General features: G+C 36.7%; 1 protein-coding gene across 1 annotated transcript in view; it reads left to right on the top strand.

The window, feature by feature from the left end:
• Window positions 1-11,193: 11,193 nt before the first annotated feature.
• Window positions 11,194-27,268, top strand: part of COL28A1 (collagen type XXVIII alpha 1 chain) — a 173,206-nt gene continuing 157,131 nt past the window's right edge. The window contains exons 1-6 of the mRNA XM_019030589.4: window positions 11,194-11,347; window positions 14,183-14,343; window positions 15,187-15,743; window positions 22,846-22,866; window positions 25,098-25,154; window positions 26,944-26,997. Of these exons, the coding sequence (XP_018886134.3) occupies window positions 14,220-14,343; window positions 15,187-15,743; window positions 22,846-22,866; window positions 25,098-25,154; window positions 26,944-26,997 (813 nt within the window). The 5' untranslated portion in view covers window positions 11,194-11,347; window positions 14,183-14,219. The remainder of the gene's footprint in view (window positions 11,348-14,182; window positions 14,344-15,186; window positions 15,744-22,845; window positions 22,867-25,097; window positions 25,155-26,943; window positions 26,998-27,268) is intronic.

Genomic DNA, 27,268 nt, shown 5'->3' with positions numbered 1-27,268 from the left:
GGAATCGCCACACTGACTTCCACAATGGTTGAACTAGTTTACAGTCCCACCAACATTGTAAAAGTGTTCCTATTTCTCCACATCCTCTCCAGCACCTGTTGTTTCCTGACTTTTTAATGATTGCCATTCTAACTGGTGTGAGATGGTATCTCATTGTGGTTTTGATTTGCATTTCTCTGATGGCCAGTGATGATGAGCATTTTTTCATGTGTTTTTTGGCTGCATAAATGTCTTCTTTTGAGAAGTGTCTGTTCATGTCCTTCGCCCACTTTTTGATGGGGTTGTTTGTTTTTTTCTTGTAAATCTGTTTGAGTTCATTGTAGATTCTGGATATTAGCCCTTTGTCAGATGAGTAGGTTGTGAAAATTTTCTCCCATTTTGTAGGTTGCCTGTTCACTCTGATGATAGTTTCTTTTGCTGTGCAGAAGCTCTTTAGTTTAATTAGATCCCATTTGTCAATTTTGGCTTTTGTTGCCATTGCTTTTGGTGTTTTAGACATGAAGTCCTTGCCCATGCCTATGTCCTGAATGGTAATGCCTAGGTTTTCTTCTAGGGTTTTTATGGTTTTAGGTCTAACATGTAAGTCTTTAATCCATCTTGAATTGATTTTTGTATAAGGTGTAAGGAAGGGATCCAGTTTCAGCTTTCTACATATGGCTAGCCAGTTTTCCCAGCACCATTTATTAAGTAGGGAATCCTTTCCCCACTGCTTGTTTTTCTCAGGTTTGTTAAAGATCAGATAGTTGTAGACATGCGGCGTTATTTCTGAGGGCTCTGTTCTGTTCCATTGATCTATATCTCTGTTTTGGTACCAGTACCATGCTATTTTTGTTACTGTAGCCTTGTAGTATAGTTTGAAGTCAGGTAGTGTGATGCCTCCAGCTTTGTTCTTTTGGCTTAGGATTGACTTGGCGATGCGGGCTCTTTTTTGGTTCCATATGAATTTTAAAGTAGTTTTTTCCAATTCTGTGAAGAAAGGCATTGGTAGCTTGATGGGGATGGCATTGAATCTGTAAATTACCTTGGGCAGTATGGCCATTTTCATGATACTGATTCTTCTTACCCATGAGCATGGAATGTTCTTCCATTTGTTTGTATCCTCTTTTATTTCCTTGAGCAGTGGTTTGTAGTTCTCCTCGAAGAGGTCCTTCACATCCCTTGTAAGTTGGATTCCTAGGTATTTCATTCTCTTTGAAGCAATTGTGAATGAGAGTTCACTCATGATTTGGCTCTCTGTTTGTCTGTTATTGGTGTATAAGAATGCTTGTGATTTCTGCACATTGATTTTGTATCCTGAGACTTTGGTGAAGTTGCTTATCAGCTTAAGGAGATTTTGGGCTGAGACAATGGGGATTTCTAGACATACAATCATGTCATCTGCAAACAGGGACAATTTGACTTCCTCTTTTCCTAAATGAATGCCCTTTATTTCCTTCTCCTGTCTGATTGCCCTGGCCAGAACTTCCAACACTATGTTGAATAGGAGTGGTGAGAGAGGGCATCCCTGTCTTGTGCCAGTTTTCAAAGGGAATGCTTCCAGTTTTTGCCCATTCAGTATGATATTGGCTGTGGGTTTGTCATAGATAGCTCTTATTACTTTGAAATACGTCCCATCAATACCTAATTTATTGAGAGTTTTTAGCATGAAGCATTGTTGAATTTTGTCAAAGGCTTTTTCTGCATCTATTGAGATAATCATGTGGTTTTTGTCTTTGGCTCTGTTTATATGCTGGATTACATTTATTGATTTGCGTATATTGAACCAGCCTTGCATCCCAGGGATGAAGCCCACTTGATCATGGTGGATAAGCTTTTTGATGTGCTGCTGGATTCGGTTTGCCAGTATTTTATTGAGGATTTTTGCATCAATGTTCATCAAGGATATTGGTCTAAAATTCTCTTTTTTTGTTGTGTCTCTGCCAGTCTTTGGTATCAGAATGATGCTGGCCTCATAAAATGAGTTAGGGAGGATTCCCTCTTTTTCTATTGATCGGAATAGTTTCAGAAGGAATGGTACCAGTTCCTCCTTGTACCTCTGGTAGAATTCGGCTGTGAATGCATCTGGTCCTGGACTCTTTTTGGTTGGTAAACTATTGATTATTGCCACAATTTCAGATCCTGTTATTGGTCTATTCAGAGATTCAACTTCTTCCTGGTTTAGTCTTGAGAGAGTGTATGTGTCGAGGAATTTATCCATTTCTGCTAGATTTTCTAGTTTATTTGCGTAGAGGTGTTTGTAGTATTCTCTGATGGTAGTTTGTATTTCTGTGGGATTGGTGGTGATATCCCCTTTATCATTTTTTATTGTGTCTATTTGATTCTTCTCTCTTTTTTTCTTTATTAGTCTTGCTGGAGGTCTATCAATTTTGTTGATCCTTTCAAAAAACCATCTCCTGGATTCATTAATTTTTTGAAGGGTTTTTTGTGTCTCTATTTCCTTCAGTTCTGCTCTGATTTTAGTTATTTCTTGCCTTCTGCTAGCTTTTGAATGTGTTTGCTCTTGCTTTTCTAGTTCTTTTAATTGTGATGTTAGGGTGTCAATTTTGGATCTTTCCTGCTTTCTCTTGTGGGCATTTAGTGCTATGAATTTCCCTCTACACACTGCTTTGAATGCATCCCAGAGATTCTGGTATGTTGTGTCTTTGTTCTCGTTGGTTTCAAAGAACATCTTTATTTCTGCCTTCATTTCGTTATGTACCCAGTAGTCATTCAGGAGCAGGTTGTTCAGTTTCCATGTAGTTGAGCGGTTTTGAGTGAGATTCTTAATCCTGAGTTCTAGTTTGATTGCACTGTGGTCTGAGAGATAGTTTGTTATAATCTCTGTTCTTTTACTAGTTTGTCTTTGAAGTTGTTTTTGAAATTACAGAACATTTATGGATTTTTACTGTTTATAAAGCTCTTTTGATACTCACCACAACACTGTGAGAGAGGTGTTATTTTTGTTGTTGATTCGGATGCTGCTGTTGCTCTCCTTATTTTTATTGGGCTCCTCCTCATAGTCTTCACTTGCGGATGTGGAAACTGAGGCTTTCAGAACTTACAGTTCCAGCGTCAAAAAGTGGCAGAACCAATTCTCAGACCTGTGTGCTATACTCTTTTAAGAGGCAAGAGGGCACTGCACAGCCTGGAAGTGAGGTATAGTCTCTGGTGTGCTGAAGATGGCTCATGTCACTTTGTGAGGGTCAACTGCTAAATTTCCAGAAATTTTTTGAGCCAGTTGTTAACCACAGATATTATTAAATGTTGTATTATATATTTAACTTACAAATAAATAAATTACATTAAAAACAATAGTAATAAATACTCAAAACTCATTACTTCCTAATTATTTACTAAATCTTACTATTGTGTGTGTACTTGAAGTTGTTTGCATCCGTGGCAACTATATGATGGAAATCCTGCATAGTGGTATGCTGCTATATATTTGTGTTTCTCTTTCCAACCCTGTGTTCAGTGATGTCACATTAGTAATTTGAAATCTGACATAGTAGGACTTTTTACACAATAGAAATCTGCTACAAATTAGGGCTTGAACTACTGTCTTATTTATTGTCTAGGCCAAAGAAAGTGATGGAGAAAACAATAATGCAGATTAAACTCAAAAGTGTATTTTATCTGTAACAGTTGAATAAGAAAAAAACTAAAAATGTTTCAGTATTTGAAAAGTATTATGTTATTCAGCTACAAAGTTGCTTATATCATTGACAAACAAATGAAGTTTCAATGCACATCCACCTTTTTCTTTGTTTCACTTTTGTCTTACTTGTTCAAGAAGAGGAAAATGCCAACCAACATTCTTGTTGGAACTACACTCATTCATCAATTACAACCATAGATTGGCTAAGGATATAAGAATTTGGCCGAAAATCAATGAAAGCAATCTGTATGAGTCAGTTTGCTGAAATTTATAATTTCATAAATTATATGGAATTTATAATAGAGAATATTGTGTATTTTATTATTATTTGAAAATTTTATACCATACATTCTTTATCAATAACATTTCTGATAAACTTACGTATGTATATGTGTACAATACACTTTTTTCCCCAGAGAGACAGTTATTAAATACTTTTTGGCAGACTGCTGGGTACCATCTTTCTCCTTCATTTCTTCCACTTTCCTAGGCCAATTAGGTACTAAGCTCTTTGATTCTGCTTCTTAATATTTCTTAGACTTCTTCACTTTGCATTCTCATTGCTGGTACTTGAGAGCCTTATCTCTCATTGGTGTCATAGTAAGTTTCCTAGTAGATCTCAGCCTCCAAGCTTGTTTTCCTGCCATTATTCACACAGCAATCAGAGTGATTTTCCTAACATGAAAGTGTGATCATGTCACAACCCTGCTTAAAATTGTTCAGTGGCTCCCATTGCTTTCAAGATAAAGTTTAAACCCTTTAACATGGCATAAAAGAAACCACTGTTTATCCTCTGCTCCTGCACATCCAACTTCCATATCACAGTCTGAGCTGGGTGCCCTCTGTGTAGGTCTCTTTTATAGGTGTTATCACACTATATTGCTCTTGCTCTTTTTGGCCTAATATTTTGTTATGAAAATTGTCAAACATACAGAAAAGTTAACAGAATTGTACAGCAAACCCATTACCTGCCACCTAGATTTCACAATTGTATTTACAATGAACACATTTGCTCTATTGCATAATCTACCCATCTACCCATTCTTCTACCCATCTCTTTTCTTCTCTTTTTCTTTCTTTTTTTAGATGGGATCTCACTCTGTGGCCAGGCCGGAGTGCAGTGGTGCCATCTCAGCGCACTGGTTCAAGCAATTCTCCTGCCTCAGCCTCCTGAGTGGCTGGGATTACAGGCATGCACCACCACACCCAGCTAATTTTTGTATTTTTAGTAGAGACGGGGTTTCACTATGTTGGCCAGGATGGCCTTGATCTCCTGACCTCGTGATCCGCCCCCCTCGGCCTCCCAAAGTGCTGGGATTACAGGCGTGAGCCACCGTACCCAGCCCCATCTTCTTTCTTTATGATGCATTTCAAAGTAAGTTGCAGACACTGGTACATTTTGTTCCCAAACCCTGCAGCATGGTGTTGTCAACTAGAGTTAGATATGTGATTACTTAATTTTTTTTTTTTTTTTTTGGTAAAACTTGCCATTGCTCTTTACTTGCTTATTTTCTTCACTGGGTTGAAGTGACTGCATCTATCTGTTTTCTATCCGGTGCCTCACATATAGTAGAAACTAAGTTAATGTTAGTTAAGTGAATGAGTTATGGATTTCATCAGATGTTACTTAGAGAGCTTCTTGATCCTATATAAGAGTATTTTTAATCACTCTTTGGTTCATCTCCTCATTCTTCTGCCCAAAAAAGCTGTAGAAAGCAACTTATATTCCACCCGTTCAGCATCACAGACGATTAAAATTTTTCATCTGTTAACAATAGTTGACAAACTCTCACACTATGTCTTTCTACAAAGTCCCACAAGGTGGTGCCCAAATATCTTTTTTCAAACAACACTTCCTGAAGACCCATGCAGAGTGCTGACTAAATTGTGTTAGTATTTGGCATTTCTGAATTTGGTCAGTTAGAATAACAGAAAATATAAAATTAAGCAAAAGTTACTCAACATTAAATAACATTATATATGTGATTTCAAAATCTATAGTTCTGGATATAAACAATGAATAATGATAATAGGTACTTTATTTCTGTGTAGAATTTAGTATTATTAAAAGGTTGTTCATATCCCCAAATAGGAAAAAAAAAATTCACCTCAAGTCCCCTTTTCTATAAATTTTGTCCATGAATAATTTACCCTTAGTATAGAATTTATAAGGGCAGAAGGAGAAACAAACTGTTGTGCAGGAGGAACTATATAATTTAGATGCAATGAAAAAAACAGATGACCCTATTACCTTAACTGGGAACAATGTTGTGTAAACCAGCATTGTAACGGCTTAATATAACATGGGATAATAAGTTACTTAATGCTCTTAAAACACTTTTATTCCAGAAATTTAGAAGAGTTATTTTAAAACTTTTTTTGGATATTCTTATTAAATCTCAATACACTGACCAGAAAACCCAAGTAGGTATTGTGTTTCTACAACTTAATATTCATGCAAATGATGATATCTACCTATATTACTGGCTATGTTTTGATTAGGGATCAAAAACATGGGCTGTCAGTTACTGAAGTAGCTGTAACAATCCCCAGCTACTCAGATAAACCTGTCCAAACCTGGAGGAGAAAGTTTTTCAACCCAGGGTTCGAAGAGGTGGTGTTCATTGCCTTTAATGGCCCAGGCACTAAGATTTACACAGTGAGAGGTGAGACTCTTTAATGTGCTGGAACTTAGCCCATGATGATTTGTTCTGAGCCATTTGCCACTAAAGTTAAATACTTATAAATATAAATTGTTAGCCATACAGCCTCCTTTTTCTCCTGCTGAAGCACAAGCCTGGATAGCGCAAAGGCCTAAAAGTTTTCTAGGGCATTTAGAGATAATGAAAGATGGCCACTTTGATGCACAAAGACCTAAATTTTAGTCCCTCACTGATTAATGATCTGACCTTTGGGTGGGTCTTAATATCTGTCCTCTATTTTATCAAGTGTGAAATGGCAGAATTAAATAAAAGTGGTTTCTAAGTTTCCTTCCAGTTCAGAGATTTAACACTATTGTTTGTCCCCAATACAAGAAAAGTTTAAATACCAATCAGTGGTTATCAAATAATTCACCAAGATCTAGAATAACACTGTCTAATATCTGAAAGTAAAATGAACTAAGTGAAAAATAGAAATATTTTTCCATTTAAAGCAGGGTTTAGTCAAGGTATAAATAGATCTGATCTTTCTCTATTTGTAGGCTCTGCATGAAAAAGTTAAAAGTGCTCTATCCATTGACCAAAGAAAATAATTAAAGAAAAATATTGAACATTCAAACCTATGATAGGACTAGATCAATCTACTTTCAGATATTTCTTAGAAAAAAAATTGTAAAACTTTCCAGATGGCACCTTGATTTATTTTTGGTCTAAAATAATTGCATTTAGTCAGGAATAAACAACATGGAAAGAAGAAATATTAATATTGAAAAAACATTTTAGAGAAAGAGATTAATAGTCATAAGATTGGTATAACGGGAATTTAGCCTGTCACTGTAGCCTATGAGGCACTGTGTGTTGCAGATGTGACACAATTATTCAAGCTGGGGATTGAATGACAAATAATGAAGCAAGAGATCTTAGGGAGTAAACGATATAAAAGATAATTGAGTCCGTGTTGCTGTACCCCGAAACTGCTCTAAACCATAAAGTTTATTAAATAATAGTAACAATAGAAAAATAGTAGAGGGAATGTGGAAGGATCAACTCAATCAGAATTTGGTGAGGGAATAGGGACTGAAGTCACGCTGTTCCACATTTAAGCAATGCCACGTCCTGTATTTTATTACCAATGATAATTTTTATTTTCTTATTGTCTTTGAATGCTTTTAATCTTTCCCTTTGTTGACAAATAAGACCAATACAGTTTTGGTGTTTGCCGTGGTTTGCATATTTGCCCCCTCCAAACCTCGTGTTGAAATTTCATCCCCACTGTTGGAAGTGGGGCCTGATGGGAAACGTTTGGGTCATGTGGGTGGATCCCTTATGAATGACTTAATGCCATCCTTGCGGTAATGAGTGTGTTCTCTCTGTATTAGTTCCTGGGGGAGCTGATTGTTTAAAAGAGTCTGACACCTCTCTCCCTGCTCTCTTGCTCCCTCTCTTACCATATGATCTGCACACGCTGGTCCCCTTTCACCTTTTGCCATGAGTAGAAGCAGTCAATGGCCCTCACCAGAAACAGATGCTGGTGTCATGCTTCTTGCATAGACTGCAGAATTGTAAGCCAAATAAACCTCTTTTCTTTATAGATTACTCAGCCTTAGGTATTCCTTTATAGCAACACAAAATGGACTAAGACAGTATTCCTCTAATTACTGATGAAGGAGTTGAGAGAATGCCTAGGTCATATTCTGGGTCCAAGGATAACGAATCCCAGAAATTTCAGAGCTTTGGGGCAGGTGTTAGAAATTCTACAATATCAAGCTTTTCTACTGACAAAAAGAAGAAAGAGAGAGAAAGAAAGAAAGAAAGAAAGAAAGAAAGAAAGAAAGAAAGAAAGAAAAAAAGAAAGAAAGAAAGGAAAGGATCTTCAAGAACAAATTTCTTCAAATCAGGTACGAAGGTCATTAATTTCTTCCTTGTTAGTTGGTAATTTTTTTTTCTACTCTAGATCAGCAGTGTGGGAGGTGGCTAAAATAGGGAGAAGCTTGTGAAACTATACTATGCCTTAATCTTGGTCGAAATATATAACTTTGATTTGTTACCAGCCTTTTTTTGTGTGTATTTCTATGACTTCATGCAGATACAATTCTCTGAAATATGTAAGTCCTAGCAGACTTGTCTCTTTTTAAATGATTCTAGGACCCCAAAGTATCATCACCACTGAAATTAAGATGATGGCACTGATACTAGAATCAATAAACACAATGCAGATGCTACTGTGGTAGCATATTAAAAGAATTTGAAAAAGTTGAAAAAAGATTTTCATCTAGCAGAGCTTTGGAGAAGAGCAATTTATTGTATCACAGACCTCAAGTGACTGATAAACACTAAAAATTACTTCTAATAATCATTTATTTCACAAATATGACTGCTTACTCTGGGCTATTTATAGTAGTAACAATGAAAATAGTGTGCTATATTTCTTCCATAAAGACTTTTACTACAAAATAACTGTCAGAAGGGCATGTGCTCCACGTTGCCTTTTTCTAGTCATTATGGTTATCCATGCTGTCTTATTTGTTCTGGTGTATGTCCAATAGCATACTAATTCAAGACCATCTGTTGGGATTAAGATTGTGGTGCATTGTTTCTCTGGGTGCAAAACTAATTGTCTTTTATAGATTGATGAAACTGAAGATTTTATTTTGCATAATCTTCCCAATCAATTTAGTGCTGATTTTCACGCTTGAGAATGAGAGGTGGCAAATCTTTGGTTTGAGTTACCCTATTTAATGTTGGAGAATGAAAGGGAATGGATGAGTAAGTTGGACTCCAACCTCCCACCAACTTTAATCAAAACAGCTCCAAGGCAGGAGGGCTTTAGTCCATTTCCCCCATCTAGGAATCACCTGGTTGCTTCTTAGTGGCATTATTATTCCGCATGTTTTTAACCTGCCTCAGCAAAAAGAGAGTTGACCTGAAAAGATGCTACTTCCTTGTCTCTTGATTCTCATCTTACAAAAGTAAAAAGTGTGACTAACACCCATAGGCTATCAGGTGAATACATGGTTGTTCCCTAGGAAATTCCGTTGTTATTTCTGTATTATACCCACCGTTTCTTCTTTCTGTGACCAAAGCCTCACAAAACTTCCTCAGTTCCTCGAAACCTGTTTTGTGAGGAGGAGACAGTGAAAACACAGACATTCACATAGATACTTAATGATGCAGTAGTTGTTATAAGTGAGGCTCACAGGTCTTATAAGCCTGAGTTAAAAGTTCATTTTGCCATTCTCTGGTTTTAGTATGACAGTGGACAAGTTACTGAACCTCTCTCTGCCTCCATCTTGGAAAAATTCGAATTCTTACAACATCTACTAAGTACAAGGGGTCCTGGAATAATATTTTGTTCAATGTCATTTTGTTATAACATTGATGAGAAAAAAAGTTCAATTCCTGGGCCAGGCTCACTGTGTGGAGTTGACATGTTTACCCCATGTCTGTGTGGGTTTTCTCCAGGTCCTGGGGTTTCCTTCCACATCCCAAAGCTTTGCCCATTAGATGCATTGGTGTGTCTACATGGTGCCTGTCTGAGAGAGTGGGTGGGTGTATGAGCGCCCTTTGACAGGACTGCATCCTGTCCAGGGCTGGTTCCTGCCTTGTACCCTCAGCTGCTGGGACAGGATCTGGTCAACCGTGACCCTGAACTGGAATGGGCAGGTAAACAGTTATCTTGTTTTAATCAATCTTTCATAAATGTATATATAGCTTAGATTTATTTCAATGTTTATTATTAGAGGTGTTTTGAGTATTTAGAGGTTTAGTAATGTTTTTGTGACTAGGAATATGCCATAAGAGCTTAACTCTTATTTATATCAATTAGCTCTGGGGAAAATTGTCTTCATTATCAATTGTTTCACTTTATGTCACAGTTTCCAGAACCTACAGAGGACATTAAGTGAGGACTTACTGTATATAGGTGGTTGTGCTTGTGAAGGATTAAATGAGGTAATGTGTGTGAAGCACTCAGGACAGTGCCTAGCACCTGGTAAGTGTCCATGAATTGGAGGCTATTATTGCTATAATAAGGAAATTCATACACATTAAAATGGCTAAGAAAGTTCATTTTAAATAACCGTAACATGCACATTTATATTGCTTTCTCGGATGATCTTGCTATTCTCTATTTCAGAGGAAGTCCGTGGAGAAGCCTGCCTGTTAGTTGTCTAGGGGTCAGGTGGCTTCTTGGCAGTACATATTACATGATAAACATTGACTTAATATGGGCCATAACCACAACGTAGAAAATAGGGAAACAGGGAGTGGAAAAACCACAGTGACCTCCTTTCCTAGAGAGAGACCAAAATATTAACCGCTGTAAACCTCTCATGTTACAGTTCGAACACATCTTAATAAATGATTAAATCCACTCTCTCATTTCATAAGTGGGGAACTGAAGCCCCCATAAAAGTTAGGGGCAGAACTATGACTATACTCAGACCACTCTCCCTGTATATTATATATACCTTTTATTATAAAAAATTTCAAAAATCACTGAAATACAAAGACTACAACAATGCACACCTATGTACTCATCATCCAGCTTTAATAACAATCAAACTGTTACCTCTCTTAAAAAAACAGCTTTGAATCTGAGTCTGGTGTCATTTATACTCCTTCACAGAGATGTTCAGAACCAGTATCTTAGAGCACATCCCCCAGGCAAAAAAATGTAGCATTAAAAAGAGAAGGACATAGCATGAGAAAAAAGGCAGGCTGTCAACCAATGCCTAAAATGTAGAAAGTTCTCTCAAGTTGTTTTTACAATAGTCTGGAAAACACAGTCTCATTCTGAAAGGACACTGTTCCTTTAAATTGCTTACTGATCCCACCCAGATCTTGCACCCTGGCCAAATGCCTGACCACTCTTGCTTTGACTTAGTCGAATAAACATGAACAAAAGACTGCAAAAGATCCTAAAGCAAAGACACTTTTATTTCCCACAGAACAGAACAATATCAAATAGCTAACTTCACCCCCAACCACAGTCCTTGCTGTTGGCATTTACTCAACTAGTCTTTAATTCCTGTTTGACAAACTTTATAAGGTAAGACATAACAGATTTATTTTAGTCACTTGAAATCAGATAGGACCATCAAGGAACTGTGGAAGACTAAAGACTTACTTACATAATTATTAGGTGAGAAAGCTTGTCAATAGTTTGTATTCTCTGCAATTACTTCAAATCAATTATTAGAAAAATATTAACATTGTTAAAATGTAGAAATTTAAAATTTAAAGTTATTTTGAAATTGATTTTTAATTTACAGTCTTCTAAATTGTTTTACAACGATGTTAATATATTTTAGGACATCTTTTTCTTAATTTGGAACAGGGTTTACAATTCAGAATTAGTTATAGAATACTTTACAACTTGGCTAATTTGTCAATTTGAATAAAGTCTTTATTCAATCATTTTCTGTTTGTGTAGAAACTGAGATGCAAACATTGTAACTAAAGTTGGTGAACTCTGATATAAGATCATTTTATTTTTGAAAAATTATAAAAAATAAAGTATCTTGGATTTATTTACTGATCCTGATATTTACCCTAAATAAGTTTTAGGCCAAAAGTAAAACTATGGTATTTGATTAATAATTATGATTGTTTCTGCATTTATAAAATGTAACCTATAGTAAACACAGAGGTTCACATTTCTTTCACTTAACTAATGGCACTGTTTCCTCTGAAACCTATTTTGCTTGTACGTGACATCAGAAAGAGAGAAAGGTGAGAATTATTAAAAACAGAGGCAAAATAAAACATGGTAAAAAGTGATTAGAAATGAGTGGGCTCTCAAGATGCCAAATTAATAAACGAGAAAGATATTTCAGGGAAGCAGTAGAACTAACAAGCTAGAGAAACAAAACTAGAGAGGTATGAAAATGTCTTCTGGCTACAATAGGGAAACAGAAAGAAATAACAAGACTTTGGTTTGGGAGGGCTAGATTAACAATGTCAGAGCAAATAAGAACAAAATATGAGATATTGGGATTATTGTCAATGGGAAAGTTATGTTTCTGAATATCATATATACAGGGATCAGGTACAAATTCATGATTATATGCCAAGAAAACAGTAAGAGCAGGTGCTTAGTTTTGGGAAAAGATAAATCTTTATTTAAAGCCAGTATTTCTAAAACCTTACATGAAGGGTTTTGAAGAGTTGCTTGATTATGTTGCTTATAAAATCTTGCTCAGTTCTCAATGGAATTCAATTCTCAGTCTCTTATTTCCAGAACTTCTGAGATGTTCCTTATGGTATGAACTCAACCAAAGAGAAAAGTCATATGTAATACCATGGCCATGGTGTTATTCCCTTTCCCCTTTGAAAATGCAATAACAACTGTGTTTTTCACATAGCCTTATCTTTACACTAACCTTCAGACTTAAAGTTGTACATCATTTATTTTTTTCCTTGGTTAGCAAAGGGACAACTTGAGGAGAGATGGCCTTTGTGTGTTCTGTTTCCTTAGCACACTTCTTGGTTTTGTTTTGTTTTTAATACCCAGCTGTCTTTACATTTTAGTATATCTTGTCTGAGGATCAGTTGGCATTTGGCCAATTGCTCACAAGATGTTTGGTCATACCTATCCAAAGTTCTTTTAATACACTTCCAGCTGGATGATGCTACGTGAGGAGCAGACTGTGGCATGAAGCCATCCATTGGTCCTCTCCTAACCCAACAGTTTTGTTTCCCTTTGGGGTTTATCCATCTGGCATGTATGAAAAAAGTCAGTCTCCATCTCACTCCTCACTGCCTTTGCATATATTTCTGCTCTCTACTCAGAGTCTGGAAAAATCGTGCTCCTGATTTCCCAGATTCTTATCCCCTAAAGGCAAGGTGCCAAAGAAGGAAAATGTGATTCCTTTTCCAGAACTCCTGAAGTCAATAAAGTTTCAGCAGGCAAGCATTTTTAAGCCATACTAAGTATTGATTCGAAATAAGCTTTCTCGTTCCCATTCTCTTGGGTATACTGAGGCAGCAACACATGAGTCTTCTCCTCCCAGGGAAATCTGTGAGTTTAAGAGTCATTTGGTGTGTAGCTAGGCATATTAACTGATGAAGATTGAGGATTTTAATACAGAATTAGATTTTTCGTTGTTAATCCACCCAGAAAAATAGTTTCACGGGGCTATTCAGAGGGGGTGCTTCTTGGCTTTAAGTCCCGTTTCTGTCCATTAGTTCTTTTAGCCATCACTGGAAGAAAAGTGTTGCTTTTAAGCAAATCTATTATTTTTGCTCTCATACTCTTTTGATTCATTGCATATGCAGCTTTGAACCCCTGGTGGAGACAAAGTTTCCAAAGCTAGGGTAGAAAAGAGAGATGGGGTTCTATGGAAACAGAAGGGTCGTTTAATTTTTACCTTGACCTCTGAACTCACTGAAGTTATGTGTGTAGTATTAAGCCTGAAAGGGTGGTGGTTGTCTACAGTTCTACAAAATACTGGATTTGTCAGGAATCAGTTATAATGAAAGTGAATGAAATGACCATATAGCAATCTGAATTCCCCCTGAAGAATTTGGAAATGTCAAAGCAGACCCTGTGATTGAACCACAGTAATCATATAGAGCGGGATTGAAATGTTTTTAAATGGCTCTCCCAGCTCCATGCTCCTCAAAATACAATGCGGAATTAAGAATACTTAAATATAGTTCTTTGAATATATAGAAATATTCACTAATAAATGTTTGGTCATGGTGCCATGATTTATTTGGATTGAAATCTTTCAAAATCTCAATGTGAATATTTTTCTAGAAATATGAATGAAAACCTCTTTTTTCCAGTCACATGCCAGTTTTCAACCCTGCTGGCTTGAAATTTAAAAATAACAAACACCATATTTTATTAAAGTATTTGTAACTGACTTTTCTATTAAAGGTGCTACAAGACAGATGATTTTTCACCATCTACCATAATGTGGAACAGATATTTTGTCTTCTGTCTCCTGCTTTTGTCAGCGTTTACGAGTCAAACAGTATTCGGACAAAGAAAGAAAGGACCAAAATCAAATTTGCTTGCAAGGAGAAGTGATGTCCAGGGTAAAAAAAAAAAAAATGTTTGTTTTTAAGTTTAGCCTGTTAAAAATACTTATGTGAATTTTTCTAAATAGCATTTGATATAAATAGCAAGCCATATACATGTATACATGTGATAGTCTACTTTGATAAAATTATATGATGATAATATACCTTACATATAGCACATCAGAGTCTTTAATAAGAGCACTTGTGCACTTATTATCTCATCTGAGCCTCACAGTAACCTTGTAAAATAGGCAGGACGGAGATTGCCACTCATAGTATAGATTAAAAAAATTGAGGTCTTAACAGGTCGAGTGGCATACTCAAGGCCATAGGCAAATTAACCAGTGAGACACAGAGCTGGGATTTAAACTTAAGTTGTGTTTAAGTTAGGTTTCTTCTCCACTTACTCTTGGTATAGGGGGTATAGTCATTTTCTCCCTTGATTTCAAGAAAGTTTAAAAAAAAATAGGGACTCACCAATATGACACAACCTGAGAATTAGAGTATCATTTACTTCTAGACAACTATGCTCAGTGTTAGTTGGATTTTTAAAATGTGATGCATCTTGACTTCCCATTTCCTCCCACTTTCAGCAGGTTTAACATTGAAAAGATGCTCAGAATAAAAGATATCTTATTTATTTTTAATTTGCATGATTTTACAAGGAGAAAATAATTCATAAACTTAGACATTTAGTTTTTTACAATTTAAGCCTTCTGTCCAACGTGTCTCTCTTACTCTCCTAACGCTGCTCTCAACACCAAACAATATACAACGCACCACTTCAGGGCTTTCCTTATGCAAATTTGTTTCATGATAGGAATAATTATTTTGCCTAACCTGTTTATTCTGTTTCAGGCTCCATTTGTTTCATAGATATTGTCTTCATCGTGGACAGCTCTGAAAGTTCTAAAATTGTCCTCTTTGATAAACAGAAAGATTTTGTGGATAGCTTGAGTGACAAGATTTTCCAATTGACTCCTGGTCGCTCCTTGGAATATGACATCAAACTGGCAGCCCTTCAGTTTAGCAGCTCTGTCCAAATTGATCCACCTTTTTCTTCCTGGAAGGACCTGCAGACATTTAAGCAGAAGGTCAAGTCTATGAATTTAATAGGGCAAGGTACCTTCTCTTATTATGCCATCTCCAATGCCACTAGGCTACTTAAGAGAGAAGGGCGTAAGGATGGTGTGAAAGTGGCTTTGCTGATGACTGATGGCATCGACCATCCAAAGAATCCAGATGTTCAAAGTATTTCTGAAGATGCCAGAATTTCAGGAATATCATTTATCACCATTGGACTTTCTACGGTAGTCAATGAAGCCAAACTTCGTTTGATTTCTGGGGATTCATCCAGTGAACCCACTTTACTGTTGAGTGATCCAACCCTTGTAGATAAAATTCAAGATCGTCTGGTAGGTACCTAATGGGTTGGTTATACAGTTGTCATCATAATATTGACATATTTGTTGTAAATTCCATAAGAAGAGATACTGGGTCAAAAAGATGGAGAAAATGAGAGTTAACACTGAAAACAGAAAGAAGAATCTTTCTGAAGTGTGACTCCACTTTCTTGGCAGTTTACTCCAGACAATCTGGAAAAGTTCCAGGCTAATTCCCTGGAATTGCATTCTTAACTTTATTGCTAGCTGATGCTGAGGATTTTGGAAGGGGTTATTTTCCAATCATATACCTTAAGCTCCTGTTTATATAGCCTACAATCATGAACATTGCTGACTTATATTCAGGTTGTGCTCAACTTGAGGTGTTAGGCTATATTTGTACTAAGTTGGTCTTTTCCCATTCCACATCTGTACAGGTATTTTTGACATAATTTTGACATATTCTCTCTTACTCTTCTAAAGGACTGAGTATTTTTGACTCTGTCTCACCTATTGTTACATTATGCTACTCAAAGTTCATAGACTTCCAGTTTTCAAAATTACCTCCTTCTTTCTTAGATGTTCACAAGCCCATCCAATTTAAAATCATCTGCAACCTGCAGTCAAGCAACAGTTTCTCCCATCAAATCAGTGAGTCCCACTTGATAGGTCTGGTCAGCTTTTCTTTGTTTGTTGCTCAGCTGTGTATAAAAGCCTTTCCTTGCTGCTTTGTAAAACACACGGCACCACAATCAAAAGGAAATCCCTCTTCACAATATTTCTCAAGGAGAAAACTCCTAGAGAGAAATTGGTTGATTGGCTGGGTGTTAAAAACTGATTTTCTTAAAAACTTGGATTTCTTTGATTTCCTGAGAAAGGAGGGCAAAGGTGTCCTTTATGTACTGAGCGTTTCATATGGCTGTTTTCTACAGCTTTCACAGAAAACTCAGGCTCTATTTCAGAGATTGTTTTGCTCCTTTTGTCTTATCCCTCGATCCTTTTCTCAACATTACTCTTATCTTTTTACTCTCTGTTGTTTTCAGCATAAGATCTGAGGTTTTCGTACCTAAATAATAGCTCTTAGGTATTGAGTACTCTCTCTGTATTAGGCATTTTCCTGAGCACTTTATATATTTTATTTTATTCAATGTTTGCCACAATCTTATGATGTAGGTAATGTTATTATACCCATTTTGTAGTTGAAAATTTAAGGCCGGTGAAGACCTCACAGTTTGCATGCTTAACCCTATAAAGGCATATTGAGAGAGGAAATAGTAACTGCTTTTTAAAAAAAGATTTTCTCAATCAGAACTGCTCTGAAACAGTTTGGTAGCAGCCCTCCTCCAAAGTTACTATTGTTTCTAGCCTTTTTTCCTTGGGGATTCGGGGTAAATGGGAGAGTTATGCCTAGATCAGAGATAGAGCTGATGGGCCCAGTCCTGTGGTGCTCAAGGTAAGTGCTCATTCTGAGCAGCTCTTTTGCATGAAAGGGAAATTTGTAGTGGTTCCTGGCTAACACTTAGCCCTGCCTGTGCCATGACTTAAGGGGTCCTCACCACTGAACATAAAACAGAGGGCTCCAGCAGGTGCGGGAGAGAATCCTGGTGATGTGGTCATGAGTGGGCTGTTGTTACTTATTCATCTTCACCTTAAGATGGATAAGAGCTGACCATAGAAGATGCGGGACAGGCAGCTCCTTGTTTGGCCACAGGTGTAGGCTCAGGTTGTTCATATTCCCACCAGATACACCCTCGCTGAGAGCACCTGCTTCACTGAGAACACAGGCTCTTGGCAGTAGACTGGAAGCAAAATTGTTTGTCTGTTCCTGGGGAACCAGAAAATGACTGAATACTGCTCTTCCTTGGCATCCGGCGACTTCAGCTTGTTTGTTTAGCATCTGTGATTTCAGCTTGTTTGTTCAGATGGAAGCTCCATGAATAAACCACTTTTTAGAAGGAGGTGCTGCTTTCCAAACACTTACAGGATCCAAAGTGCTTATTAGGCTCTTCAAAGAATGGTATACCAACTTTCAATGTTTCAAATTGCCACCATCTAGAAGGCAGAACTTGACTCTTTTTTTTTTTTTTTTGAGACGGAGTTTTGCTCCTGTCACCCAGGCAGGAGTGCAGTGGCACGATCTTGGTTCACTGCAACCTCTGCCTCCCGGGTTCAAGCGATTCTCCTGCCTTAGCTTCTCAAGTAGCTGGGATTACAGGCGCCTGCCACCATGCCCGGCTCATTTTTTTGTATTTTTGAGTAGAGATGGCCAGGCTGTTCTCAAACTCCTGACCTCAGGTGATCTGCCCGCCTCGGCCTACCAAAGTGTTGGGATTACAGGTGTGAGCCATCGCGCCGGGCCCAGAACTTGACTCTTGATGAGACCATTGGAAAAATTCTTTATCTAATCCCTTTCTATTACATCTTTAGTTGAATTTTTAAACTTTTTATTTTAAAATAATTATGTAGTTGACTTTTTAAATAAGTTAATTAGGTATGATTTAAGTACACAACTGCATTAACTTAAAGGGCACAATTCCATGAGCTTTTGACATAGGTACACACCTATGAAACTACCAACACAATTAGGATAGAGAACATTTCCATCACCTCCCCAAATTGCCTCATATCTCTTTGTAAGACCCCATTTGCTCCTGAGCTACTGATCTTACTTTTGTGACTCTAGATTAGTGTATACTTTCTAGAATTTTATACAAACTCAAATAGTATGTATTATTTTTGTGTCAGGCTTCTTGTACCCAGTATAATGATTTTCAAACTCATCAGGGTTTTTTTCTGTATCAGAAGTTTACTCCCTTTTATCGTAGAATAGACTTTAGTTGAATTTAATGGGCACGAGTATACCGAATGAATAGATTCTTCAGGAGCAAAGACAAAACAAATCATTGCAAATTCCTTGATGCCTCTAGTAGGAATTATCATGTAAGAACCCCATAGAAACATTTTAGTTCTGAATTACTCAAAAGAAACTTAATGATTCCAAATTGAAGGAGACACGTAATATATTTTTATTGCTATTTTTATTATAATTTACATAATAGTATTGAAACCAAACAAACAAATTCAATCCAAAGTCCTGGATATATTACTTGGTCCTGTAGAAGAGTAAGAGAGGATATGTGAAAATTAAAGACAATTTTTTCCCTCTATTGCCTTTGATGTTAAGTATTTAAAAAGCCTTTATGGAAATAAGGGTTGTGAAAAATTTGTCTTTTTTTCTGAAGGATTTTTAAAAAACATAAATTTAAGGTATTCCCTCCCTCACATACCAAGAAGAGATCAATGTGATGATGTCTATATCATCTTTAGAATCCTATGCTTTATTAATCTATTAATTATGATCACTTTCCATTTTTTCAAGACTTCCTCTGTTTAGGGCCTTATTTTTGTTTTCTGTTTTAGATTTTATAGTGGCCATTTTGCTACCATTTTAAGTTGAATTTTTTTGTCACAGGGTTTGTTCCCCTTGCCTACCAAGTGCTTTGCTGTCATTCCATGTGCTGTGATATTTGTCCATTCCTCACATGTTTTCTGTCCCCTTCTCGTAGCATAAACCTTATACTCCTTGAAAAATTGGTGATTCCATTCTAGCATTCTGGTTTTGCATATATAATATATGTGAATATATGCCATATATATGAATCCATTAATGAAATTCTGACTGCATCTTCTTTTGCTCTCATGAGACCCTTTCCCTATTTATCCTTTTCACTGAAAGTCAAGCATCCCCCCAGTCTGTCATTGAACATGCCCTCCCGTCAGGCTTTGACACTGTTCTCCTTGCAGCCCGCTTCCCTGCCTGAGTGCAAGCCCTCGCCACCTCCCAAGGCCTCCGGCTCTGTCCATGTGGGCCCTTCCGTCCACTCCCTTTAAATGTCCCTCCTAACTACTTCCTTTGTCTTATTGCCCACACTAGTCCTTATGACTTTTTTCCTCATCAACTTTGACATATAGGACAGCATACCATCAATGGGTGGTCCTTTGCATTCCTCTCTTCAAAACCATCCAGAAAACCCACCTATTCCAAGAAGCCATCTTGTTAGCAGCTCCCCCGCCCCTGGCCTAGGACCTCCTTCCTACTCGGGTTGCTGTGTGTTGTCCTCTGTTCCTGGGGCTTATAGCCTATAAGAGCCCTCAGGGATGGGGCTTTGTTCTTTGTTTGAAACAGTCTTATCTATTGTGTAGTTTTGGGTTCATTTTTGTTTCCATAGAAATATAAATTCCAGCAAACACAAAATTAAATGAGTTCCAAAAATAGTTTTTTGCATTGCTATGGTTTTAAGCCTTATGCCATATATTTCTAAAGAGCAATATGGCAAAGAAGAAATTGAATTTTAAAAGAAAGAACTGAAAAAAGTATAAAATTACACATCAGGCACAGTAAGAGCTGAATTCATGAATTTAAAAATTGATTAAGATATTGCTTATTGTGGCTAGGTGTGGTGGCTCACATCTGTAATCCCAGCACTTTGGGAGGCCAAGGTGGGTGGATCACTTGAGGTCAGGAGTTTGAGACCAGCCTGGCCGACGTGATGAAACCCTGTCTCTACTAAAAATACAAAAATTACCCTGGCTTGTTGGCATGCTCTGTAATTCCAGCTATTTCAGAGGCTGAGGCAGGAGAATTGCTTGAACCCAGGAGGTGGAGGTTGCAGTGAGCCAAGATCATGCCACTGCACGCCAGCCTAGGTGACAGGGCGAGACTCCATCTCAAAAAGAAGAAAAAAAAAAGATATTGCTCATTGTTAAAAGATTTTAAAGTGACAAATATTTAAATTTTTCTTTATTTCAGTAGTGGTTTTTAAATATTACAATTTGACTTGAATTATTAGTTGTTTTACTGCCTCTGTTGAACTTCTTTTGAATTTCTTTTCTCTCTCTTTCTCCCAGAGGAAACCACTCTCTGACGTGGTTTGAAATATCTTACATATTTTAATAAATCAGATCATATTGTATGTCTCTATCTACAACTTGCTTTTGCACTCAATGTTTTTTTGGAAATTTTGTTGAAATGTGTAGATCCAATGCATTCACTTTAACTGCCGAGTAGTATTTCATTTGCTGATCCATTCCACTATTGGCAATTATTTTATTTACAGTTTTTCATTACAAAAAGCAACGAATGCTGAAATGTGCAAGTGCAAGAATTTCCCTGTGGTATGTCTAGAAAGGATGTCAGGATAACAGGCAAAAGCAAGAATTGTCCTGGCAGCATAGTGATAAAGCAGGTCCATCTTCAGCTTTGTAGGCATAGCCAAATGTTCTACAGAGGGTAATACCATTTTAACTAAAACTATCAGTGTATCTGAGTTCCTGTTTCTCCAAAGGACCTCCTAGCTCTTAAAGATACAAATATCTCATCTGCTTTCAGCCTGGATTTACATGGCTAGTAATTTAAAATCATTTGGTTGGGAGGGGTGGCAGGTGAGACTCTAAATTTTGTAGCTTGTGTCTGTGGCTAGGGTTTTATAGCTCCTGAGTTCATGTAGTCAAACTTTGTCCTTTTTCATATATGGAGAAAATTACCTGGAAGGATTGTATGACTTGTCCAAGGCCACATAGCTAGTTAATTGTTGAAACGGGATGGAAACCCAGAATGACACTTAATTCCCAGCCTAATTTTTTCCCTATTAAATCGTTAAAGCATTTTGTTATCTCATCCCTCTATAGTATTAGTTTGTACAGAAATAAAGTAAAAATAAAACTAAAGGGATGCAGCATCCTTCATAAAGCTACATACTCTTATTTAACTTCCTTGTTAGCTTCTGCATTTTTAATATCTTGCAACAAATATTCCAGTGCTTGCTCCTTCATCTTTCTATTTTATCGTATGTAAATTACCCCTTCAGATGAAATCACAAGGCACTGGTTTGACACATAATTTCTAGGTTAAGAAAGTACTAATTCTATATGTAAACATAGATTAGTTTCTTTCCAGCGTTTGACTTCCAACACGGCCTTCAGTGCACTTGTCAGGTAATATCCCACTGAATTCAAGTATGGTAGTGAGGCCTAGGTGTTAGACAAAAACAAGATCATGACATTTCTGCAAAATTATAAATTTAAAATATTTTTGAAAAATATTCTGGCTAATTCATTCCTGTATGGTACATATGACATGCACTGAAGACGGTCAGGAAGTGCAGCCTAAGTGTGTTACCTCAGTTGAGTCACATTATGATGGAACCGTGTTTCCTTATTGCAAAGCAAGAGGTTGAGTCTGATTGACTAAGACTCATTAAATTTGTTTTTTTGTTTTTCATAATGATCATTTTTTATTATGAAATATTTATTACTTTTCTATCACTTAATTTTTTCCCTAAGTTAGCCAGTTATAAATGTAAGTCCTCTTTTACATAAGTAATGCATATTGCTATGAACAGTTCAAAATTTTTACCAAAATATTATTCCTAATACTGTTTAAATTTAAAAGCTGAGTATCTTTTTTGGCTTCTGTTGAAATTCTATAAATAAAGTATCATATTAGAGGCTTTTCAAATTTGAAATAGAAAACTCCTCCCCTAGTGATCATAATAATGGGAATCTTTGTCTTCTCATAATTCAGATCATCTCAAAAAATGTCACTGGACTTTGTAATTTTCTCTTTTTTGAGTTTTAATATGATCTAACACCCATTAATATTTCATGAAGTTATGACTATACTGTTTTAATCTTGAAAAATAAATCATGAAAAATAGATGCATGTATATGTGCATAGGGATGGAAAAAATTGAAAATATACAATTATATATTCTGCCTCAGTCTTTGTATGTAAAAGTGAGAGCTTTCTCATTATGACTGATTAACTTTATAGTCAAATTATGGAGATTACAGAGCTGATAAAGGAAACAAAAGATAAAACATAGAATGCAGTAAGATGAAGTTCCAAGAAAATATAGATTAATTTTTAATGGTAGTTATATCTCTTATTATTACATGGCTCGGACTGCTCCTTGGGTGGTTGGCTGGTTGGTTTTATTGCTTTTACAAGTTTAAAAAGGCTGAATTGCTATTCTTTGTGGAAACTTCATATCCCATAGGGAATAGTTATGACTAATAAGTAGCTGGAGGCAGAACTATGAATCGAGTTAATGCTTCATTCTTTTTTCCCTTATAGGATATCTTATTTGAAAAGAAGGTAAGCACCGCATGCTTTGATTACTACGAATTACTCCAAACACTTGCATTATCAAATCAGCATTATAATTCACATTAGAAGATTAAGTGTGACTAAATAAAAATGCTTAGTTCTTTTAAAATGAGCCACTCTATTCTGAGGCAGCCATCTGATTTCTTTTATACTACCATATTCAATGCAAGTTGGAAAATTTAGAAAAAGTAGGAAATATTGAATGTGACTCCAGGAGTGATTTTAGAAATCAGTCATGAGCAAACTACATAGTTTTTGCTTACTTTGATGTGCTTCCTTTATTCTAAGCATGTATCTGACATCAGCCACATCAGGTCCTCTATTTTGGGGGGTGTTCCTGGTGTTGGCTAGGTTAGGCAGAGGGTTCCCAGCTAAGAGACAGAGTTTAGAGTCATCCCCTGCTGCCTGCCAATTGACTTTGAGTTCATTCTCCTTATTGTGAAGAAAAGGCAGCCTGATGATGGCAACCAGACCACATGGCAAAGGAATCTGGCCAGTAAGATTGGACGGGCCTTAGCACAATAGATAATCATCAGCTTGCTGAGGAGTCCTGCCCTGGACATGCATTTCTTAAAAGAAAGAGTTTGGAACATCTGAACTTTGTTCAATGAGCTGCTTATTTAACAACAGGAAATTTACAAGTATTGTTGCATAAAATAATAGGAGTCAACCAAAACTACATCACACCATGTTTTATTGAATTGTACATGTTCAGATATACCATTATGTTATGTACCATTAAGAAAGGAAAAAAAAAAACGGCCAGGCATGGTGGCTCACGCCTGTAATCCCAGCATTTTGGGAGGCCGAGGCAGGTGGATTATGAGGTCAGGAGATCGAGACCATCCTGGCCAACATGCTGAAACCCCGTCTCTACTAAAAATACAAAAAAGTTAGCTGTGGGTGATGGTGCATGACTGTAGTCCCAGCTACTCGGGAGGCTGAGGCGGGAGAATCACTTGAACCCAGGAGGCAGAGGTTGCAGTGAGCTAAGATTGCCGCTGCATTCCAGCCTGGTGACAGAGTGAGACTCCGTTAAAAAAAAAAAAGAAAAGAAAGAAAGGAAAAAACCCTTGCTAGCTTATCTATGATACAGTGTCTTCTTATTAATTGCACTTTTTATTTTATACATGTGGAAATAAGTTTTTAGACATTTTGGTTGTAGATTTTAAAATCCTGTATCACTTTCATATATACATATAAGGGAATATGTAAGCAAAATAACTTGGTTATTTCTAAAACTTCTTCACATCAGACTCTAAATCAAGCTTGTCCAACTCGCGGCCCACAGGCTACATGCAGCCCAGGATGACTTTGAATGCGGACCAACACAAATTTATAAACTTTTTAAAAATGTTACAAAATGTATGCATGGCCCTTTTTTTTTTTTTTTTTTTTTTTTTTTGCTCATCAGCTATCGTTAGTGTTAGTGTATTTTATGCGTGGCCCAAGGCAATTCTTCTTCTTCCAATGTGGCCCAGGGAAGCCAAAAGATTAGACACCCCTGGTAAATCTTCTGAATCATTTTTTGTCTGAGTTGTTGATGTCCTTGTTTTTCTGCATAATACTGACCTCTATGCCAGCAAAACCATTGGTGATGAAGCATTTCTTAAGAATGTTCTGGAATTTTCTCCCATTTCATTCTGTAAGTTTTGAAGTGCATGTGCAAAAAGCAACTACTTTGTCATGACTGAGCCTGGTCAACAGCTGTTATAAGACTCATTCTGATTTCAGAGTTGTTAAAATGAGGAAGAAGGTGCATCTTACAATTAGTAAAATATGGTATAAGTCAAATGTTTTCCTTTGCCTAGTAAAGGAGCATTTAATATTATTATATTATTGAGCTTTGATGTGTTATATAGAAGAGAAGGAGCAGAAATTCTAAAAGTCCACTGAAAATATTTATTTTCTCCTTTTAACTGGCATCTCTATATTATATATGTATTTTTGATGGGATGTCTTTTATTTAACTATGCTGAAATTTAATAATATTTTGTTAGCTAGCTCTTGGTAGGTATAAATTTGCCTGGAATAATTTAATAGAGAGAGCAAAACCTCCATAAATGTGCAAGGTAAAATTTCTTTGAGAGTGCTCCAGTTGGTTATATACTGAATACAATTTGAAATGCTATTTGAAATGTATTTGAAATACAATTTGAAATGCTGAATACAATTTGAATTTCACTGTGTGTTAATATCGTATTTCATTATTGATTCAGTGTGAACGCAAGATTTGTGAATGTGAGAAGGGAGATCCAGGTGATCCAGGGCCTCCTGTGAGTATACTTCCACTTTGAACTTAAGTCAGAAAGTCCTAGCAATGATAGCTCTACTCGCTCTTGAAAACATCGGGGCTATTTTGCACTGTTGAAAAGCAATTGTTTGGAAATGGGAGCAAAAATGGAAATGCTACTTCTTTCTTTTATTTCTAAAGGGACACATTCTATCCTTAGAAATAAGCCTGGGATTTTACTGACCTGAACTGAGGGCAGGCGCGTTTTGAAGTTGTTCCCACAAAGGACATTTATATTCCTCCTCATAAAATAATTGAAGCCAGAATTTCTCAATAGTGGAGTGAATACAGAAAAAGCTAATACAAATAATCAGTGCTTTAAGCAAAGCTTTATCCCACTAGAAACATGGAGTACAAGCCTCTCTGAAAGTTAAATGTTGGCTTCACACAAATGCAGCAGTGCAGCAGCAACACCGTGTGGCCTCATGGACAGGAAGCTGGTCACGATGCTTTGGGGGATTAGGGTGAGTTCTGTGAAATGGAAGTAAGCACGTGGCAACCAAAAATAAATGGCAGGATTGACTATGATGATTCATTGTTTGATAAGATAATCCAGGAAGGAGTGCTTTCTTTATATTCTGGCCTGATAACTGGTAGGTGCCATGTCTGTACTGGGAAGGCATTTGAAATGACATCTAGATCACTGGAAATGCTGAGCATTTTTTTAACATTTATCTTCATAAAGCATTCATGTGCTCATTCAGTCTTCTATTTATTTGTGTAATTCCAAATATCATCCTTAGAGTTCAGAAGAAGCCCTATGGAGAATCTCACAAAATGCATGGATAAAAATTTTCAACTAATGCTTGTATTTGGGGGCGGGAGGGGAATGTGTACTGTGAATGAATTAGAATGTGACAAATTTTACCTTGAGACTCGGGTCCAAAGCCTACACTTTTTCAAACCATCCTACCAATCAAGGGATGTTTTTCTCCCCAAATACAAAGTTAGATGCGTTATATGATAGTGGGGCAGCCAGTAGAAGCTGACTTTGGCTAAAGCAAAGGTTTAGCCATCCCTTCCTATGAAGTCTTCGTTTATCTCTATGACACCCAGAGATAGCCAGGGTAAGAAATATTTCTTTATATTTTAAAATGAGCAATAAGAAAGCTCACAATTGCTAAGCACCTGACAATTTTAGTCACATTCTTGTCACATTTTAGTAGGGATAAGCCACAGAATATGTTATTTAACATGATCAAGTACCCCCAACACCAGTTCTCAGAAAAGCAAGCTTTTTGGTTGATTAGGAACAGGAAAACAAAATGTTTTTCTGGAACAGGATTACAGAGCTCCTTTCTCCCATCTTTTGAGATTGTCTCCTGGATATCAGAACCTCTTTGACCAAAGGCAAGCAAGCTAGCTTGGTCCTTTTAAAAGTGAGTGACAGAGGGAATCGTAGAAGTGACCCACAATGAAGAGAGATTGGGAACAACTCCTATCCTTCTGCCTGTTGCAGCTACTCTTTTAAATCTTTGCATGAGTTTGATTTTGTTTGCAAAACTGCGGAGAAGTAATTGTTTTGGGAAGAAGTAATTGGTGGGAAGAGAGAAACATTATTCTCTTTTGAGCAAATCTAGAAAATCTGCCAATTCAAGACAGTGGTTTTCCTGGTGTAGAAAAAGGGAGAAGAGAATTGAATTTCTGCTTGGCAGGTAAAGGTTTTACAATTCTGCCTCATTCTAGGAAACAAAACTGATCAGAAATTATTATAAAGTATAGAAAACAATAGAATTCCTACTTAAAATAATATTTTTTCCCTTTGCCTTCAGGGTACACATGGAAATCCAGGTATCAAAGGTGAGCGAGGACCAAAAGGAAACCCGGTAAATGAATAAACAGCTTTTCTTTAAAGCAGCATATCTCCTTCTAGACTTTTTTTTTTAAAACAACAATTTTAAAAATAAAAAGCATTGTAGTATATGGCAAAAATCTGACAACTTTTGTGAAGAATACAGGATGTCTACTTCCTATATTATCTATCTTATTTCTATTAGCTTGAATTCACAAATTCTGAGTAACATATATGAACATTTTAGTCAGTAAGTTTAGGAAACCTAGGGACATTGAATAAACAGAAACTAGTAGTTAAACGAT

This window comes from Gorilla gorilla, chromosome 6 (assembly GCF_029281585.2).
Source record: "Gorilla gorilla gorilla isolate KB3781 chromosome 6, NHGRI_mGorGor1-v2.1_pri, whole genome shotgun sequence".
Lineage (NCBI taxonomy): Eukaryota > Metazoa > Chordata > Mammalia > Primates > Hominidae > Gorilla > Gorilla gorilla.
This window is presented reverse-complemented; position numbering and strand designations above follow the sequence as displayed.